The sequence below is a fragment of the Gavialis gangeticus genome, unplaced genomic scaffold, assembly GCF_001723915.1.
Source record: "Gavialis gangeticus isolate Ggan-Ray unplaced genomic scaffold, GavGan_comp1, whole genome shotgun sequence".
NCBI classification, from domain to species: domain Eukaryota; kingdom Metazoa; phylum Chordata; order Crocodylia; family Gavialidae; genus Gavialis; species Gavialis gangeticus.
In genome coordinates this window covers 176,857,792-176,877,376 of record NW_017729022.1, presented here as the reverse complement: position 1 = coordinate 176,877,376, position 19,585 = coordinate 176,857,792, and the positions used below count along the sequence as shown (strand labels likewise).

Here is a 19,585-nt window from a genome sequence, read left to right as displayed (position 1 = left end):
GCTTAAATAAGCAGCTTTTTTATTTTTTAACTCCTTTGAAGTATAGCTTGATCTGAAGACATCTCATAGAACACACTAGCTGTTTTGCTGAACCATATAAGGCCTGTGTTAATGTCAGTGGCACAGTAGGTGCACTGGAGAAGCAGCAGTGAAAGGGTTAATGCTGGCAGCACCGTTGGTACAAAAGCACCGAGCTGACATGCACTTTGCTTAGGTATGGTGTACTAATGAAGAGAGTTGAATGCCCCAGTTTAGCATGCTGCACAGACAGTTTAAAATACAAGCCCAATCCCCCCAAAAAGAAAAAAAGAAACCCCAATGACTAATTTTCTGAAATCAAGAATTTTTGTGGGTGATATCTTTTATTGTACTACTTGCATGGTTGGGACAGACACAGGTAAGCTTTCCGGTATTACAGTACCCTTCCTCATGTATCAATGTATATCACTTCCTCTGGCAAGTGAAAGAGTTTTCATTATGGGTCAGACTGAACATATTTACTCCTGTGTAGGCGTGTTCCAGCTGTACCACCTGAGGTAGAATTCAAACTTCCCTTTTACTGAAGAGAACAAATGTAATGCAAACTTTTGTGGTGCAGAGTACCCTTCCCTGGTGGCAGGATAGCTCTGCTGGCTGGTGTAGAGGCTAATGGAGACACAGCTCCATCCTCTCACTGCTTATTTGCTTGCAGGGGTGAAAAAGACTCACAGTCCCTGCAGTTTAACTGGTCAGCACATTTCAATTGTAGATAAAATTAGAATTCAAAGCACTGCTTCCTCTTTGGTAATGGGTGATAAAATAAAACTGCTATTCAGGGAGGCAGATCTCCTAGGGAAGAGACCTGGAGGAGGGGAAAAAAAGAGAAATATGAACTTTAAAGCTGAATTATAAACAGTGAAAGGAAACTGAAAACAATTAGGTGGTTCCTTCTAATACTGGATGAATGTCAATTCATGCTTTACCAGTTAAATATCTTAGGTTTTAAGTAATCCTTAACAGATGCTAGATTTACTATATTAGTTTCACAGCATTGATAACTGTGAAAAAGATAGTCTCCCTGGTGTGTACGTGTGTATGTACACATGCATGCACACCCAGTGGCTTTTCAAGCAGTTAATAAGGGACTGATTTTTATTTGTTTAGTTGTTATAGCAGATAAACGGAATAATGCACTGCAGACATTTTTTTGTAGTTCCTATTAAACCATTTATAAATACCAGGCTCACATGCAGTCTGTTGTAGAAGAGGAATTGTTTCCATAAGTACAGCATTGCCTGTTAGTCATTCTGGGCCTTTACGTTTGACTCAGCCCGTTGACTCTGAGTCAATGGATATAGCCATTGAGGCATGAGCTGTTCTTCCTGAATAAAAACCTGTGGAAACAGGGTACTTGAAGGTTGGGGGTGTAGGGGTAATACAGGTAGGTTTCTGTCATTAAACTCCATTTCAGTTGTTCTGTGGGGGGAGAAGTGATTTGATCCTTCAGTTGCCAGTTTAATGGACTGTGAGTCCAGTCCCCAAAGCAGAGAACCAGATAGAGGCACAGACCCATGGGAGGAAGGAAGCCCTCTGACTCAGTGTCAGGTCATAATCCCTAACACTGTTCCTTGCTCTCTTTAGCACTGTGGCTTCAAGGCAGCTAAATTGTCAGGCACTCTCTGGTTCACCACTGCTCCTATAACTCCTTCTTCCAAAAGGTTCTTTTTGCATTAATGCTCCAAGCTCATAGCTTGCTTCTACTCAGGAGGCACCTTTCTGTTCAATCCTTTCAACCTTCATGGTCTGGGCAAAAAGTACCTTTCACTCACATGTGTTATCAGACACAGGCATTCCTCACATTGGCCCTGGCAGAAGGGCTTTCCTCTTATCTGCTTTCATGGAATACCATATTTTTTCACATAGAACACACACATTTTTACTCAAACCAGTTGGGGAAAATTGGGGTGTTCGTTATATGCAAGAAATACAGATCGCCTGGGAATTTGGTGGCAGGGAAGCAGTGGCAGCCTTACTTGCCACAGCTCCCAGAGAGGGTCTGTGAGCCATGTTAATTGAGTGCCACTGCTTCCTTCCAAATCTCTGAATCTGTAGGGAGCTTCCCAACTGGATGACATTGCCTCTCAGGCCCCTGCATTGGTCCCTCACCAAAAGATGAACATTTTTCATCATGGTGCCTTTCAAAAACACTGCACATCATATTCATGGGTGTGCGCTATGTGAGAAAATATGGTAGATAGCAAGGCTTTTATTTACACAAAGGTAGGGCAGCTTTGCACCTTATAGACTAACTAAATCAAAGTTGGATAGCATGAGTTTTCTTGAGTATAAGGATACTTCATCAGATGCTGTGATGATCATTGATGCAATCATCCCTGGGCTTCTTCATTAATATTGTATTTCTGCAAATGAGACAATTCACACCTCTCAAAACCAGTTTTGAACTCAGGTGGATGCTGCTTCATTGGTGACACATATTTGAACTGTTCTTTGCAACTGTAATAGCTAGAGACTTATTTTGGCTTTTTAATAAGAGCCGTGGTTTTTGTAGTGGAGAATGACAACTTGAGAAAAGTCCTAGTATGTTGTTCTCTCACACAGGTTCCCAATCCAAGACCTGATCCATGACACACACACTGCCCAGGGAGGGGTGTGTGGAAATGGGAAGTGCAGCAAAATAGCCAACCCCTGCTTCCCTTTGGGAGGGCCACTAGTGCAACTATGGCAGGGCAAGTGGGACACCAGTTCTGATATAGAGAGGGGCACCAGAAGCATCCTACAGCACTCCTCACTTCCACTCTCTGGCTCTCAACAGAATCTCTGCCCAGGGCACTGAAATTCCTAGATATACCTCTGCAGAGAGGTCATATTCAAGCACAGAAGGCATGCCCTAGTTTTTTTTGTTTTATGATGTGGTCCTTCTTTTGTATCCAGAGCACAGGGATATAGGATTAGAAGGGACCTCCTGGGCCACTGAGCCCAACCCTCTGCATTGCAGGCAACCATTTACTGTAAAAGTTGTAAAAATTGTCCATTCAGGCTCTTCAGATCCACCACAGGTACTGTCAGAAACCAATCCCACACTTCTGACCAGAGAACAAGCACCAACTCAGTCTTCCACCATGCCATAGCTCATGACAAAAGGCAGAATGTCAAAGACTTTAGTAAAGCTTTTGATGCAGTCTCCCACAACATTCTCACCAGCAATGTAAGGATGCACAGGTTAGATGAATGGACTGTAAGGTAGATAAAAAACTGACTGGATTGTTGGGTTCAAAGGGTAGTAATCATTGGCTTGATGTCTAGTGAGCAGCAAGTATCAAGTGGAGTGCTCAAGGGGTCAGTCCTGGGGCTGGTTTTGTTCAATTTCTTCATCAACAATCTGGAAGATGTGATGGAGTGTACCCTCAGCAAGTTTGTGGATAACACCAAGCTGGTGGGAGTAATAGATATGCTGCAGGGTGGGACTAGGATTCAGAGAGACCTCAACAAATTGGAGAATTGGACCAAAAAAAATCTCATGAGGTTCAACAAGGACAAGTGCAAAATCCTGCATTTAGGAAGGAACTGTCCCATTCAGCAGTCAAGGCTGGGGACTGGCTGGCTAAGCAGCAGCTCTGCAGAAAAGGACCTGGGGCTTACAGTGGACAATAAGTTGAATATGAGCCAACTGTGTGCTATTGTTGCAATGGCAGCTAACAGCATACTGGGCTGGAATAGTAGCAGTGTTGCCAGCAGATCCAGGGAAGTGATTATTCAGTACTGGTGAGGTCACATCTGGAGTACTGTGTCCAGTTTTGGGCCCCCACTACAAAAAGGATGTGGACAAACTGGAGAGAGTCCAGCAGAGGGCAAATAAAATAGGGAGCTGGGGCACATGACTTTTGAGGAAAGGCAGAGAGACCTGGGCTTATTTAGTCTGGAGAAGAGAAAACTGAGAGGGGATTTAATAGCAGCCTTCAACTACCTGAAGGGCAGTTCCAAACATGATGGAGCTAGACTGCTTTCAGTGGCGGCAGATGACAGAACAAGGAGCAATGGTCTCAAGTTGCAGCAAGGGAAGTTTCAGTTAGAACTTAGGAGAAACTTTCTCATGAGGAGGGTAGTAAAGCACTAGAACGGATTACCCAGAGAGGTTGTGGAGTTTCCGTCCTTGGAGGTTTTTAAAACCTGGCTAGACAAAGCCTTGGTTGGAATGATATAATTGGGGATAGTCTTACTATGAGCAGGTGGTTTAATTAGATGACCTCCTGAGGTCTCTTCCAACCCTAATTAGCTATAATTCTATGATTCTATGCAAGGGGAAAGCTTTCTATAGCTGGTCCCTGATTGGCCCAGGACTCCTGACCCTGATTGGACCCTCCCACCTACATAAGGCTTCCTGTTTCCTGGGGAAGTAGTCTGGATAACAAGGCTTCTACTGTCCTTGGACTGCTCTGCTGTTCCCCTGCCTCTGTGCCCTGCCTCTAGATCTGACCATCTGTTGCTGACCCTGCTTGGACTTTGGCCTCAGCCTCAGTCTTGTGTCTTGGTTTGTATAGTGTTTCAGCCTTGGCTTAGACTCTGACCTCTGGCTTAGACCCTGGCTACTTCCTGGACATCTGCTAATGGCTTGTGCAAACCACCAGATGGACCGCCCAATGGCCTATACCTCAAGTATCAGACAGCTACAGAGCATCTTATGAAAAGCAAACCTGCCCCCCACATACCAAAAAAGTACAAAGCACTCCATGGGAGACAATCAGAGGAGTCAAAGGCATTGCCAGTGTCTAGACACAGTAATGGCACAGAAAGTATTAGATTAATATATGCTCAGATGATTCTAGGAAGAAGACCAGGTCCCCCAATCAAGAGGAAGGAAGGCATGCTTCCTTCCTCCTTTCTTCCCTCCCTCCCTCAGGTCCCTACTAATTTGAACTGGGGGGGAAAGAAATCCTTCCTGACCCCACATCTGTTGCTTGGCCTGATCCCATGAGGAAGAGCAAGGCATTTCAGTCAAGTACTTAAGAGTACTTAAGGTATTTCAAAGTACAGGTAGGAGCATCACTGCACCCTAATAAAACTTTAGTCCCCAATTGGATCCAATGCCCAACTTCTCTACATCAGTCTTCTAGGTCTCATAATTGTTGATCCAGAATGGAGATTGATTAGACACATGATTCAACATCCTTTGCAGAGGGAAGGCTTTGTTTGGTAATTTGTTTGGCTTTCCGAAAATAAAGCAAGGGAGAAAGGCTAGGTGTTGACTTTGGCTGGGGTTTTTTCATGACCCATATGGTTACAGAAAAAAACCCACTAGTTTGTCAAAAGGGAGAGTGAGAATAAAAGGAAAAAAGAGGAAAACGACTTACCTTTCTGAAGTAGGAAGGGAACGACTTGATGAAAAAAGATCTATGAAGAAATAATGAAATAATGAAGCCTACATACTTTTGAATGTGTGTCTGAATCTCTCAGATAGACTCAGATAAATTAAAGTTTCAAGACCTTCCTAAAAATTTAACCCTGAAAAAAAATCACAAGCAACACCAATGGAAAAACCCTAGAGTTCATCTTAAATGCATGTGAGATATTGGACTGTTGGTCAGATTAATTACTATGTGTATGAGAGAGAGAATCCTGAATTTTAATACAGTCAGATCAATTTATACTGCACCTTGCCAAAACTTAGTGTTTGCATTTGCGCTAAAACACTAGGAAAAACAAAGTTTTCCTTTGCACTAATAAACTGTTAATTGCTTCATTAATTTATATTTTAAGTACTTAAAGACCCTGGGAAGAAGTTATTATAATAATGTTTTACTTTTCTATTTAGATACCAAGATGACCTTCAGCAGTAAAGTTTCTTTGTCTCCGCTACTGGTGTCACGACCTTCCAACGACAAAAAACACTTGAACCATCTTTCATCTCGATATCATTTTTCAGGCTGGCAAGACAAGGAGGGCTGGCCTTTCATTTAGTGAGAACAGACAGCTAGGACTGTATTATGTGCTCCTCTTCCATTATCCTGAAGCAGCAATCTAGGTCATATCTCAAGGTGATTTTCTAGAGGGGAGCCATATTCGAAAATGGTAGGAGAAAGAGCCAAGATTAATTACCACATCACTTGAAATTAGTTGGGTTTGGCATGAGTTTGTTCAAAGAGGAAAAGACTTGTCTGCACCTGACCAAAACTACTTGTGTGGCTTCTTATTATCAATATAGGTGCATATTTAAAAGATACTATGCTATTGTTAAGTTAGTGCAGCAGGACAATTAGGAAGTGTTTGCTGCACTTTAACAAAGCTTGGCCACTCACAAATTGTAATATAGATTTTTGTAAAACGGAAACAATATGGGGGATGGGGCCTGACTTTGGAACAACAGTCTTATGTTACAAATATAATCAGATTTTTGTGAAGTGTTCAGGAAACCCATATGCAAACTGAGCGCCCACGTTTTTGCACGGATGAAAATCAGCTTTGTGAGAGAGGACTTGTGCAAGTGTAAGGCCTGTATTGCTTACTGCAGGAGAGGGCAACAGATAACATAGATGCTGATTGACCATCACTGATGTATCGTTATTAACTTATTATTGAATAGCCCTGATACTTTGAGCTTTCGTTGTAAATCGGCAAATGCTGGGATGGGAAATGAAAACACAAGGAAAAGAAGGGAAGTGTCTTTCTAACACCCAAAATGGAGGTTAGTGTCCTGCAAACTCGGAAATAAACCCAAGCCAGAGTTTTAATGATTAAATTACATTTCCTCTCCATGCAAAGAATCTTCAAGGTAGATCCCCATTCAGGTACACACAAAGAGCAGCATTGCTGAGCTGGCATCAAGAGCTACATTTATGCCAATTCAGTGGTTACAATACATTGTGGTAGAAGGGTGGCTGCCCCTGACTTCAGCAGGAGTTGCTGTTTTGAGAGGGCTGTGTAGCCATTTAATTGTAACCGCAATGAAAGACACGTTGTTGTAAATCTGACATTTAGTCAGATTAAAGGAAACAAAACCCCAAAAGCCAACTGCCTTACAGTTCAAATATTATCACCTCCTGGGTTTTGCTCACACCTCTGTTTCCAAGTGTGATACTTTTCTAGAGTTGCTGCATGAAAGACCCATGCAAACATCAGAAGAAAAAGCGGGAGTGACTGACTTTGAGGAATAGCAGGAGTAACTGTATGTAAAGTGTTGTAGCAAAGGAAAATTATTTTCTTCTAAACTATTTCAAGTGTAGTCATCTGAGCTATGTCACTTGTAAAAGCCACTCAGAAATCTTCAGGAAACGTGCTCTTTTCTTATTGTGTTGCTCAGATAATCAACTTCCCTCCAGCAACAAAAGCTCTCCTTTTAAGAATCAGGTTGCTTTTGAAATCAGCAGGGGGCACTTTATCATTAAACCAAATGAGGTCATCTGTACTGCCAAGTATCCAGACACAAACAACCAGACACAAGCTTACTGTAAGCTAGTCTTCATAAAACCCAGCAAAATGTTCACTAGCAGAGATAAAAATGGAGTATCATTCATCTTATGATGCTTTTGCCTTACTCTAAGCTGGGGTATGACATGTTACTAAACCAACAAACAAGGCTCAGAGATCACACCTTAGCAAGCTGGAAATGGTTACTTATTTCTCCAGATCTGTGGAGTTTGAATGCTGCATTTATTTTATAGGAATTTTCTTCCCATCTCACTACTGGTATTATTTTACTGCAGTTGGGCATTTCAGAGACCTGGTGTCTATGCTCTTGCAAGGAACACGTACAGCTGCATGCCTAGTTCTGAATTTCCCTATCTCTTGCCCCAGAAGAGGAAATAGGCTTGTTTTCATGTGATTGACAAGCAGCGGAACTTGTGAAAGTGACACGGGTGTAGAAACAGCAACCCACAGAGCCTTTTGTCTCAGACTGGTTGTAGCTATCAGTGTGATCAGGACCCAGAGAAGTTTTACCCTGGATATGGAGCGAGAACCAAGGCGAATAAGGGAAGGATACTTGGTTAAGAAGGTAAGCGAGCAAACTGGGTTACAGCTGACATGAGCTGGACTGGGTGGGAATTTAACATCTTTTGTAAAAAGATTTTCTGCATTTTTTGTAAGAAAAACAGAAAGAAAAACCAATTCCCTGAGCAAAGCATTAAGGCGAATTTAGTTCTGTTTATTTTTAAAATGTATATACACTTGGTAGCAATGAAAGCTTCTTGGACCACTGTAAAAAGAATGCAAACATATTTTGTATTTATTCCAGAGCACTCTACAGTAAAAAGGTTTTTCCCTCTTTTTTTGCAGGGGGGGTGGGAGGGAGAGGGCAGAAGGGAAGAGAAAGGGAGAAAGATCAAAGAAAATTTGCTGAAATTGGCACAGAGTACCCTATTGAACCTGAATAAAAGGTTTATTTGGGAAGCTTTATGAGGATTAGATAGAGTGTGAATTTGACCTTTCTCAACCTATGGGGTGTGAGGTGCAGCCCTCCCACAGCTCTTGAGTGGAAATAATAGCTGTTGGTTTCCTGTAGTTTAAGCAGGAGTTTTTGACTATAGGACCCATATAAGTGTGCAAGGGAATATAGTTTCTCTGAAAAGTTAGTGAAAGAAAGCTGTGGTATTTCTGAATGCCATGTCAACAGGGCTGCATCACTGCCTGTGTGTATTCCCTTATATCATTTTGGATAATTTCTCTGTTTAGATATTTCTAGTTGGGCAGCCACCATGGGCATGTACACAGGTGCAGGCAGACTATTAAGGAGGCACTCCATGGTGCTTTACACAAAGCGCCATGAGTTAGAACACCACTGAACCCACCAGGTGTTTGCCTGTTGGGTTGGGGGGAGCTTGGAGCCCAGCCCAGGACGCTGCCAGACCACCCCTCTCCCCAACCCTGCCACTGCCACCAAGTGACAACCATCAGCTGCAGCTGGGGGTGATGGACAGAGCCCTTCTGCTGCATAGGCACCCTCAGCTACCCTTGCTGGGGTCTTGGGGGAGATGTCACTGCCATGGTGACCTCCCATGTATATCTTGACAGTACATCTTCTGCAGACATGTATGAAAGTTTGATATGCTGGGAAATGGGTTGCATGCTGGAGCAGCCCGTGAGAATGCTCCATTTCCTTAATAAATGACCCTTACTATGGTACTGGGTGACAGTGTTGTTTCAGAGACAGAGACTGAAGCCAGAGACAGCTCCTGAAGTAAATAAATAGGACTTACCTGTGTCCTATTTAGGTATCAATGACATGACAAAGGGACTACCAAGAATCCACAATTGAAGATCTTAAGTTGATGGAGTCTTAGGCTTAGTCCTCATAAAACTTTGAGGCAAGAAGCACAAATTAGCTATCTAAACTCTGACACCCACCAAAGATATTTTTACTTTAAGGCTTTTCAGTACAGAATGAAAATAAACATCTGCCTCTTCAAAGGCAAACGAGCACGTTTCATAGTCAAAACTGAATACAAAGCATGCAGACCATCCTCTAGTACCCTTCTCCTCTCTGCTTTTTAGAGGCTATGAACATGTTTGTTATCTGAGGCTGGTTTGGTTGACTTTGATGATTATTAATGCCCACTGAAGGTCTGGTCTGATGTCTTTGTTTGATAGGATTTATACTGTAAAGTTCTGTACACTCGGCCATGTAAACACAGGGAAATTCTTCATTTTCTAGTCATGCAGTAGTACCAATGTAAAAGAAAGGAGAAGTTCAATTGTAGGGAAGTTATAGGAGGCTGCTAAGTGAAGAGTTCTTAAAGCTGTTAGACAAAAGTGGCAGAAGGCCATGGCTAACAGGGCTCAGCCCTCGAAAATGTAGGGCAGCGGGTAGGGCTTCAGGGCAGCTTGGCTGCAGGCTTCAGGCGGCTGCAGCAGGAGTGGGAAGGGGCGCTCATGCAGTCAGGATCACAGCCCCACATGTGGATCACTGCCCAGCACTGGCAGGCAAGTATCAGTCTACTCTGTGAAGTGAAAGGGGTTTGTGGGGGGAGGCAGATTGAGGTCCCGCAGTGCGGAAGGGAATGGGGCAAAGGCAGGGACAGAGGTTGGGGTGAATAGGACCCAAGCTGGGCTGGGTCATGGGATGCTCGGAGCCTGGGAGGCTTGTCTGAGAATGCGGCTGGGGTCCCGCCACTGTGTGCACCTTGGGGGAGGCCCAGGGGCATGTGCCCCCCGATCTATGCATGGGGCAGAGGCAAGCTGCTTCTGTGCATTGGGCTCTGCGCCCTGGTGCTGCAGCCTCCAGAGCTGTGCAACACCATGTGCCTGCCACCACTGGGCTGTGACATGTCCCCTGCCTACCCAGCTGTGGGATGTACATGGCATTGCAGAGCTCCAGAGGCAGCAGCAGTGGAGCCCAGAACCCAGCACATACTGGCAGCCCACCTCTGCCCTGTGCACAGATGGGAGGGGGCACATGCCCCCTGGGCCTCCCCAGAGGTATACGCAGTGGTGGGAGCTCCCCTGAGCTCCTGGATGAGCTACCCAGGCTCCAACCCTCCCACTACCCACCCTAGCCCCAGGGCCCTATTCACCCCAGCCCCTGACCCTGCCTCTGCCCCACTCCCTCCTTCACTGCAGGGTCCTTGATCTGTCTTGGCCCTTCCCCTGCTGTGTGGGGGGTGGGTAGTGTGTGCACGCATGCGTGCGTGCACTCAGTCCCCCCCCAAAATATCTTTTTCTCCCTCTGTCTATTTGGGGAACTTCCATCTTAGCTATGCTCTTGGGCTAACTGAAAGAATCTCCTTCAGGTATCAAGAGATGTTGAGCCAAATCCTGCCTGCTTTTTTCAGCTAGGTAGTCCTAGGCATGGAGTTTTTGGACTTCTCTGGGTTTTCTGATGATAGACTAGAGCCTGTCATTCTTCTTCATGCTAAATGGCTTGTTCTGAAAATATTTTATGTGGGTAAAGCATAGTTATATGTGGCCCTCAGGAGTGTTATGGCTTTTTAGGTATATGCAAAAGAGCAGGAAATGGTGCTGTATTGATCCAAGATATAACAGTGAACAAAGGCCACAAAAAGCCAGTGAACTTGGCTCTGTACCCTAATTTGACTCCCCACCCTCCCCTTAAATTTTAGCCAGCAGATAAGCTTGTAAACTATTCTTCATTATTTCTAAGTCAAGCCAGGATGTGGTATGTGCTTTGCTTATTTTTGGAGTAGCTCTATGGGGTATTTTTGGGTAGCTCTTTTCAATTTTTATGAATGCTTTATAACTTGAATTATAGCTAGCCATTTACATGGGAATTTACATTTTTGAATAATGGTTTCCGGTTTCAGGAACTTCAAATGGCGACATGAGGAAGCAAGCCCTCTTGTCAGTAGGTACAGGAAGTTCCATAACTAGTTCTTCCCCCACTCTAGAACTTCAGGTTTGATTCAGAAAAAAAAGTTTTTTTAAGGGGAAGAGCAAAATGGGATGGAGAAGATATGACCTCTGAATTCTTTGTTTAAAAAAAAATCCTAAAGAATTTCCTGTCCAATCAGCTGTCACTGACACATGGCATTTAAATGTGGCAGCACAGCATGCAGCTGTCAGGTGTAATGAATTGAAACAAACCACTTTGTAAGAGCAGCTGGGACTCCATGCCTCAGTCTGCTCATTTGGCAGCACAAAGAAGGTAAAAGCCTGCACTGAGGGACTGCCTGATACAGGTGAGACCTCTGTATTGGCATCTGTCTGTGGCAGTGAATAAAGCTGTGTCTCAGGGTCCCGCTCTCACTCATGGCACTTTACAGAAAGTGACATGAGTTAGAGGGCCCCCCTCAACCCAACAGACATTTGATGTTTGGTTGAGGTGGGGAGGGTAGGATCAAGCTCCACTTACGAACTGATTGAGCAGAGAGAGGTTGCTTACTTGTAGTCTCTCTCCCCTAGCCCCCTGCCCCCACTTCCTATGCTGTCTGCAGGATGGGAGGGGGGAGAAGGAAAGGGAGTGAGCTCAGGGCTGGGGTTTGCCCAGCTTGAGCTGGAGGAGGAGAGGGCTGGGGGGGAGGGGCGGTTATAAGGTGGGGGTGCTTCAATCTACCCCTCCACCCCCGCTCAGATTGGGAAAACACTAGCCTGTAGCTCACTCCCCTTCCTTCTCTCCCACATCCTGCAGATAGCACCAGGGGTGGGGCTGGGCTGCATCAACGCAGCCCGGATCACGTACTGGGACTGACAAGTTGATAAATGCATGCTGCTTTGGAGCACTTTCATCTGAACCCTCATAAGCTAAGGGTTTATTTGTCACATGATCAGGTACTTTTAAAGTGCTCTACAGCCATGTACTTCTGTCAGGGTGCAGCTGTAGAGCCTTTTCAGGGGGCTGATTGCATGACAAATGTCACTTCTGTCAGTGCCTCCATGCCCATACTACATGCAGTAAGTTACATGCTCATCATCAAGGAGACTAAAGCTAACATTTTCCAGAGTGGCCTCTGATTTAGTGCACTTAGTTTTTGGGTGTTTGTCTTTGGCTTCTTAAAAGAATCCACAGCCCTCCTGAAAATCAACCTTTTATGCTTCACAGAGACTCAGGCATCTGCACTCAGTAGCCAATTTTGAAAATTTGGCAAGTAGATCATGCTGCACAACCCATCCTGCCAATGTGACAGTGATAGGTGCCCAAGAAATTTTAGGGTCTACTATAATTGCTAGATACCACCTAATCTTGCACCTCTGAAGTCAATGACAGGTGTGCCATGGATTTCAGTGTGTACAGGATGTATTCCCAAATGTCAATTATCAAACCACATCTAGTGCTTGTACCTTAGTAATTGGAAGAAGAGCTTTGTAAGCTAAATTTAAAAGGCAAATACACCTTTTCAGGTTGGGCAACTACTTGACCCTTCTAGCCCTCTATGTGGGCTAGAAGGGCTAGACCCTTCTAGCCCTTAATGTGTTTGGATGTAATGTCTTTTTCATGGGACTTTTAAGTAAAACAAAATGGTAACATAATGCAAAAATTAAGCAATATGTTTTTATGAATACTTTATATCTATTTCAATGAAAATGACAGTGGCTACATTTTCAACCTTGGATGACTTAATGCTAGCACCTAAATCAATATACAGGAACTGGATTTTTCAGAGATGTTGAATGGCTGTGCCTCCCATCAGCACTATTGGGAATTGTGGATTTACAGAATCCCTGAAAGTCTGTCTCCATAGGGTTTGTGATTTGCTGAACACTCTTAACTCTCACTGGCTTCGGTATCTCTATTGTTTGAATCTACCACCTAAATATGGTGGTAAATGATCAATTTAGATGCTCAATTTCAAATAATATTCAAAATGTCAAAGTATTGCCACATACAGCATCTTAAGAAAGACTAACTGACAGATAAATATATATGATGCAATTTTGAAGAAACAAATTAGTGGGATAACAAGTAGATGGAAATGGTTGTAGAAAGAGAAAAAAATGTTTTTGCGTTCTTATATAAGTGCCTACTTCTGGAAGGTCAAATCTTTAATGAACGATGGAATGTCAAATCTTTAATGAATGAAATGCATCATTGATTTATTTGATCTAATGCAGGGTAGCATGTTTAATACCTGGAAGCCAATGTGGGTAGTACTCCTAGAAGATGGAATTGAATTTTATAAGAAGAAGATTGACAACAGTCCCAAAGGAATGATCCCTCTAAAAGGAAGTTCTCTTACTTGCCCATGTCAGGATTTTGGTAAAAGGATGGTAAGTATTTTTTACAGCTGTTGAATGCCAAGAGATGGTTGACAAAGTACTTAATAATATGCCTTTGGGCATAACAATGTTAAAAGGCCATTGGTCATGTAGTATTTAGCTGTGATTTTTGTTGTTGATGCTGATGACGATGATGCCACATAATAGGTAAACAGAATTGAGCCTGCTCAGTATTTGGATGGCAGACTTTCAAGGAAAACACATAATGTTTCAAGATGTGATGCTGGTATTTTTACCTTTGTGGTTTTCATGCATCTGAATCTATACTGAGGTTGCGTTAAGCCATAATTTGTTAGGACCACTTTGCTGCTGGAGATGTCATCTCTTTTAATAAATGTGGTCACAAAATATTCAGTGGTGCTTTTTTCAAAAGCAGGGGTATGATAAATTTATCATTGCTAAAGGGAAATAGATGCCTCAGCAGCTGCCTTAAGTAGAAAGAAGACCAAAATCTGATTTGGCTACTGATGAGAAGCCTTGACATAATTTTTCACCTTTCTGTATATCCTGCACCTATTTGCTCCACACTCATGTAATGTGGATGAGCGACAGGTAGTATTTGTTATTAGCCATAGCTGGACCACTGTTTTTTCAAACATTAGAGAGAGTAAAGCCTGACAATGAATTAGTTAATGACTAGGCTGCAGGATGGGAGAAATGTAAAAAATCTAAATAAATTAATAAAAATGAGACAGGGGAGACAATAATGTATCATCACATTGTTGGCATTTTAATATTTAGTTCTGCTGTTTGGAATCTGTGTTCTTGCATTAGCCACTAACAAGTCTCTATTGGCTTGGCTCCCCTTTGTCTACCAGGAAGAATTGCAAGAGTGAGTTCTGACTCACAAGGGTAGCTTGTGCAGATGCTGCAGTGCAGTCATAGAAACATTTTCCTTATGAGGCATTCAGCTGAAACTCAGGCAGATGATAAAATAATCCCAGGATGCAACTTGAAACTCAGATTAAATCAAGTTCAGGCTATGGCTTTCACTCAAACAGAACTTCAAGAGTGTTGCAGGCATTTTCTTTGGAAATGAGAAGGGTCTATAGTTAGCAGTTAATCATCCGTGTGACAACACGTAACACGTTTCAGAGTCCTTCTGCTTTACCAAACATGCAGGAGGAGCTAATGAATTAGGCAGCTCAGAATGAGTGAGGGTTCTCATTTGGTTTCAAAGTGTGCAGGGACATGCCAGCTTGAAGAAGGAGGGGTTCATTCAGGACCTAGTCAAAGGCTGCAGAAGTCAATGGGAAACTTTCCACTGCCTACAGTAAGCTTTAGATTAGGCTCTTGGTGAAGGCCAATGAAATCCATATGGCAGATCAAATCCATGTGATGTGCTTACTATATAGAGAAAATGTGATTCCTGACTGCATGAATAGCTCAAGAATCGTACATCCTAATACTTTGTTGGTCCATCTCCTGAGGTTTTTTACTTCAGTTTTTGTCCCAGTTCTTTCTCAGGCAAAGTTCCATCCCAGTCACTGAGGCCTTCCCTTAGGGACAACAGGGGAAAAAGGGCTTCAGGATATGGGGCATCACATACTAAATGTCATGTGATATGTAAAGTAAAATCTAAAGCCCATTGATCTAATGCAGGGTAGAAGTAGATGGAAGGAATGCCACTGAGTATAGAATGCTTTGCACCAGGTCTTGACGTCTAAGCCAGCATGATTCTGCTGCAGCCTTGTAGACAAGCTCTTGAAGGGAATTCTGTCTTAAGATCTGACCTATTAAAATGCTCAATAAATAGGAAACAGCCACATTGTAAATTCCTTACTCTTAAGAAAAGGCCCACTGAAATTGTCTAAGTAGCTGCTTACCACTATGAACCAATAAGGCGTTCATTATCTGGACTGAAATACATTTATCTCTCAAAATGCAAAAGCTTTGCACCTGTATTCTAAACTTTGGAACAGCTCTGAGTTTACTTTACATGGTTTCATTCTTTGCCTAATTCCAACTGGCTCGGTGCTAACACAACCACACTTCTCTTTTCTGATTGAATCGGCTTAATGTGTAGCAGCTGATAACTTTGCTGGACTACACTCACTTGCACAGATAAGAAACACCCGCCTATGCCCCTCACTTGATGCTACAGATAATTCTGTGGGTGTTTATAAAAGTATGGTGGGAATTAAGAGAGACAGAAAAGTGCTGCAAGAAAGTGTGTTTGTTCTGATCACACAAATTTCAAGATGTGTTCCATTGGTTTAAGGGGGGTTGTGGGATGCTATGTTTAGTCCCTCCCAGTGGGGTAGTACAGTTAAGGCACCCAGATTCTGTATGTAACAGCACAGAAAGGGGTGATGTAGCTACCATCACAACCAGCCTTCTTTGACTCCCTAGCCTGAAGGAGTATGCATCCATTTACAGCTGGGCCAGCCTTTGGCATGAGTCCAGAGCATGGCTAACTCACACTTTCAGAACCTGAGTAAGATGCTTTAATTGCATTGCCAAGGCTTTCCTCTTTATGTCATTTAGCAATGACACCTTTACAAGTCACTGTTGTTTTTATAGTTTGTCTTCAAGCTTGCCACAGCCAAACAAGAACACTTTTTCCAAGCTGCCTACCTTGAGGAGAGAGATGCCTGGGTGCGTGACATAAAGAAGGCTATTCAGTGCATTGAGGGAGGCCAAAAGTTTGCCAGAAAATCCACCAGAAGGTCCATAAAACTGCCTGAAACCATCAATTTGAGGTTTGTGTTAATGTCTCTCTTTCACAGTCTCTTTTCACCTATAGAAAATAGAGAGTTGTACCAGATATTATAACATCAGACTGAATTCTCCAGCTTGTAGAAGGGATTCATTCTCTTGCTGGCAGGCCAGTGTTCCCCTTCTGCAACTCTGAGGACTACATTTAATTTGTGCAGCAAAATGTATCAGTAACAGTGATTGTGTATCCTTTCAAAATTGGTTTTGTTTTTTTTTTTAATCTATAACACGACTTAAATATGAATCAGGCATTTCTTTATAATAATAGCAAATAAACATCAGTACTGCAGCCACTGAAATATAAATAAATTGGACATACAAAGCACTGCTAAAGCATTTCCAGGCAACTGCATGTCTTGCAAGCAGCTCTAGTTTGGATGCTTCAAATAAAGTAAAATTGAATTTCATGAATGTTCAAGTCACTATTCAGACTAGAAGAGGAATGCAGACATGTCTGCCATGCTGCTGTAAGTATCAGTTTAGCAAAGCCTAAGTATTTAACATGGTCAAATGCCGGTGTCCTTTATAGGCATAAGTTCCTCCCCCCCACACTATTAAAACAGTAATTTTGTAAACAGCTTTATTACTATCATTGACATCATATAACACCTAGCAGCCTGAACAAGGCCAGAGACCCACTGTACCAGACACAACGAATGAGAATTCCTAACCCAAACAGATTTCAATTTAAGAGTGAAATCCTGGCCTCTAAGTCAGTGGTAAACTCTTCTTGATATTAAAGGAGCTGAAGTTTTTGTCTCAAAAATTGGGAGTTGATAGGTAGGTATTGCCAACAAGTTGGCAGTGGGCTGGGAAAAGGAAATGTAGAATAATTAATGAGGTCTACCTGACAACGGATCAATTAATGGCTCAGGACTTGGCCCAGAGGATTCAGTTTTGTTTGCCAGTTGTACTGGGTCTTCAAACAGTGGAAGTGGAACTGTACCAATTAAGCAATAAGTCACTGTAGAGGAAGGAAATTCAGGGCATGAAATGCTGAGACTACTGTGGCACCTCCTAAAGCATGATCACTTTGAAGAGAAGTGAGCATAAAGGTCTCAGTCTACCACTTCTCAAATAGCACAGGGAGAAGTTGTAAGAGGAATTTAATAGAGTAAGGAATGAGCAGGTAAGAGTTCTGGTAAAGTTCTTGTAACCTGGCATCTCTCCCTTCATGCTACCGATGCTCCTTCTTGTTCCCTTGCCAAAGCAGAACGAGTGGGCCTCGTGTACTTTCCCCACGGTCCAGTGTCTAGAGGTAGTAAAAGAATCAGACTAGGACCTGGTGAGACCTCCCAATGGAGCTGGCTCCATGTAGTCACATGACTTATCTGCTCTTCAACTAAGTCCTGCAGTTGCATTGAGAGGACCATTTACAGTGTTAGTTGGTGGCCTTCAGGTTCTTCACACTGGTGATGACATTCCCTTAAGAAGGCTGAAACAAAAGTATGGGGAACTGTAGAACAAAGTTTTTAAGGCTAGACAAGCCTTGGCTGGGATGATCTAGTTGGGGATGGCCCTGCTTTGAGCAGGGGGTTGGACTAGATGACTTCCTGAGGCACCTTCCAATCCTCATTTTTTATGATTCTATGATTGTATTATTGTGCCAGATGGGTAGAGCTGTCCATCTGCTAACAAGTCCTATGCCTCTTTTTGTGCACAGTGCTCTGTATCTTTCAATGAAGGATCCAGAAAAAGGAGTAAAAGAATTGAAGCTGGAAAAGGACAAAAAAGTGTTCAATCACTGTTTTGCAGGTAAAGTGCTCTGTGTAAGAATATGTATAGCAGGGCTCAGGTCTTGACAGTACCAATGTACAACAAAGCAACCTTGAGGCTTTGTAGGGCCAAGGTGACCCACATAAAAGTTTGAAAAGAAAAGCTGGCACAAGCTTTCTCAGTCAGTAGAGAGCATGTTACTGTGACAACTCTTGAAGACTATTCAGAAACATCTGCCCTGGGCCAGGTAGAGGGTTAGTCACGATAGAAGAGACTGGGCACATCTACATGAGGTGCTAACTGCACAGTAGCCTAATAACACTGTGCAGTAACGTGCCAGGCAAAAAACATGCTAATATACAGCTGCGTAGTAGGGCTGTGCGAAACATCACCATTTCACTTTGACTTGTGTTTCAATGGAACAGCATTTCGTTTTGAGTTTAGTTTCATTTCAAAAGCACTGTTCCATTTTGTTTTGTCAAAACAGTTTCGAAGTTTCGATGCTGTTTCAACATTTTGCTGCTTTGAAATTCAAAACGTTCTGAAACTTTCAAAATGTTTCAACTGGCCTCATTTAGTTTCAAGGCTGTTTCAAAGCCCTCTGTTTCATTTCGATTTTGATTTCATTGCTTTGAGCCCGAAACGAGTCGAAACAGTGTCAAAATGAAACAGTTGGCAAAATTTCCACAGCTCTACTGTGCAGTAAGCGTCCCTAAATAGCTATGCAGTAGTTAGTTAGTTAACCAAGTACTAAACTTAATGCGCAAAAACTACAGTGCATTAATGAACCTGTAGACACGCCCACTGTGCCCTATTCTAATGTGATATGAAACAGGGGAACAGATTTAATGAGTTTTGAAAAACTGCTGGATTGTCATGGAAATTTTAATGTTAACTGAAATGTTTTTGAAGTATTGCTTTAGGGTTTCTATGAGCAAGCTGTGTTCCTATTCAGTTTCAGTTTGGTGATGGAAGGGTCAAAAATGAATTAGTAAGAAACCTCAAAGTCTCTCTTTTCTCACATTTGGCTGTTCTTAGAGCTACTGCGAGTGTCTACACAAGACACTTACTGTATATTAGCCTAATAAAACTGTGCAGTAGTGTGGCTGTTAAAAACCATGCTAATAGCTTACTGCACAATATTATTAAGCTAATGCACAGTGCCATAAAATAACTGTACAATGGCACTGCTGCGCAATAACTCTAGTTACTGTGCATTTAGTTAGTGTTTATTAAGCAAGTACTAAACAAAATGTGCAGTATCTAAGAGTGTAGGTTGTAGCTGTGTTGGTCTAAGGACATGGCAGACAAGATTCTTTGCGTGAATCTGATATCTTTTATTAGACCAACTTAAATAGTTGAAAAACAATTATTAAGCAAGCTTTTGGGTTCAAAAACCCTTTGTCAGGCTAAGGAAGTTTCAGCAGTTGGTGTGTGCTCTTCCTGGATGGAATGAAAAGTAAAGAAGCCAGAGGCTGGGCTGGTATGCATG

General features: G+C 42.7%; 1 protein-coding gene across 1 annotated transcript in view; it reads left to right on the top strand.

Annotated features, from left to right (window-relative positions):
- Positions 1–7,001: 7,001 nt before the first annotated feature.
- Positions 7,002–19,585, top strand: part of PLEK (pleckstrin) — a 23,603-nt gene continuing 11,019 nt past the window's right edge. Inside the window, exons 1-4 of the mRNA XM_019516563.1 lie at positions 7,002–7,987; positions 13,495–13,650; positions 16,183–16,361; positions 18,041–18,132. Coding sequence (XP_019372108.1) covers positions 7,940–7,987; positions 13,495–13,650; positions 16,183–16,361; positions 18,041–18,132 — 475 coding nt within the window. The 5' untranslated portion in view covers positions 7,002–7,939. The remainder of the gene's footprint in view (positions 7,988–13,494; positions 13,651–16,182; positions 16,362–18,040; positions 18,133–19,585) is intronic.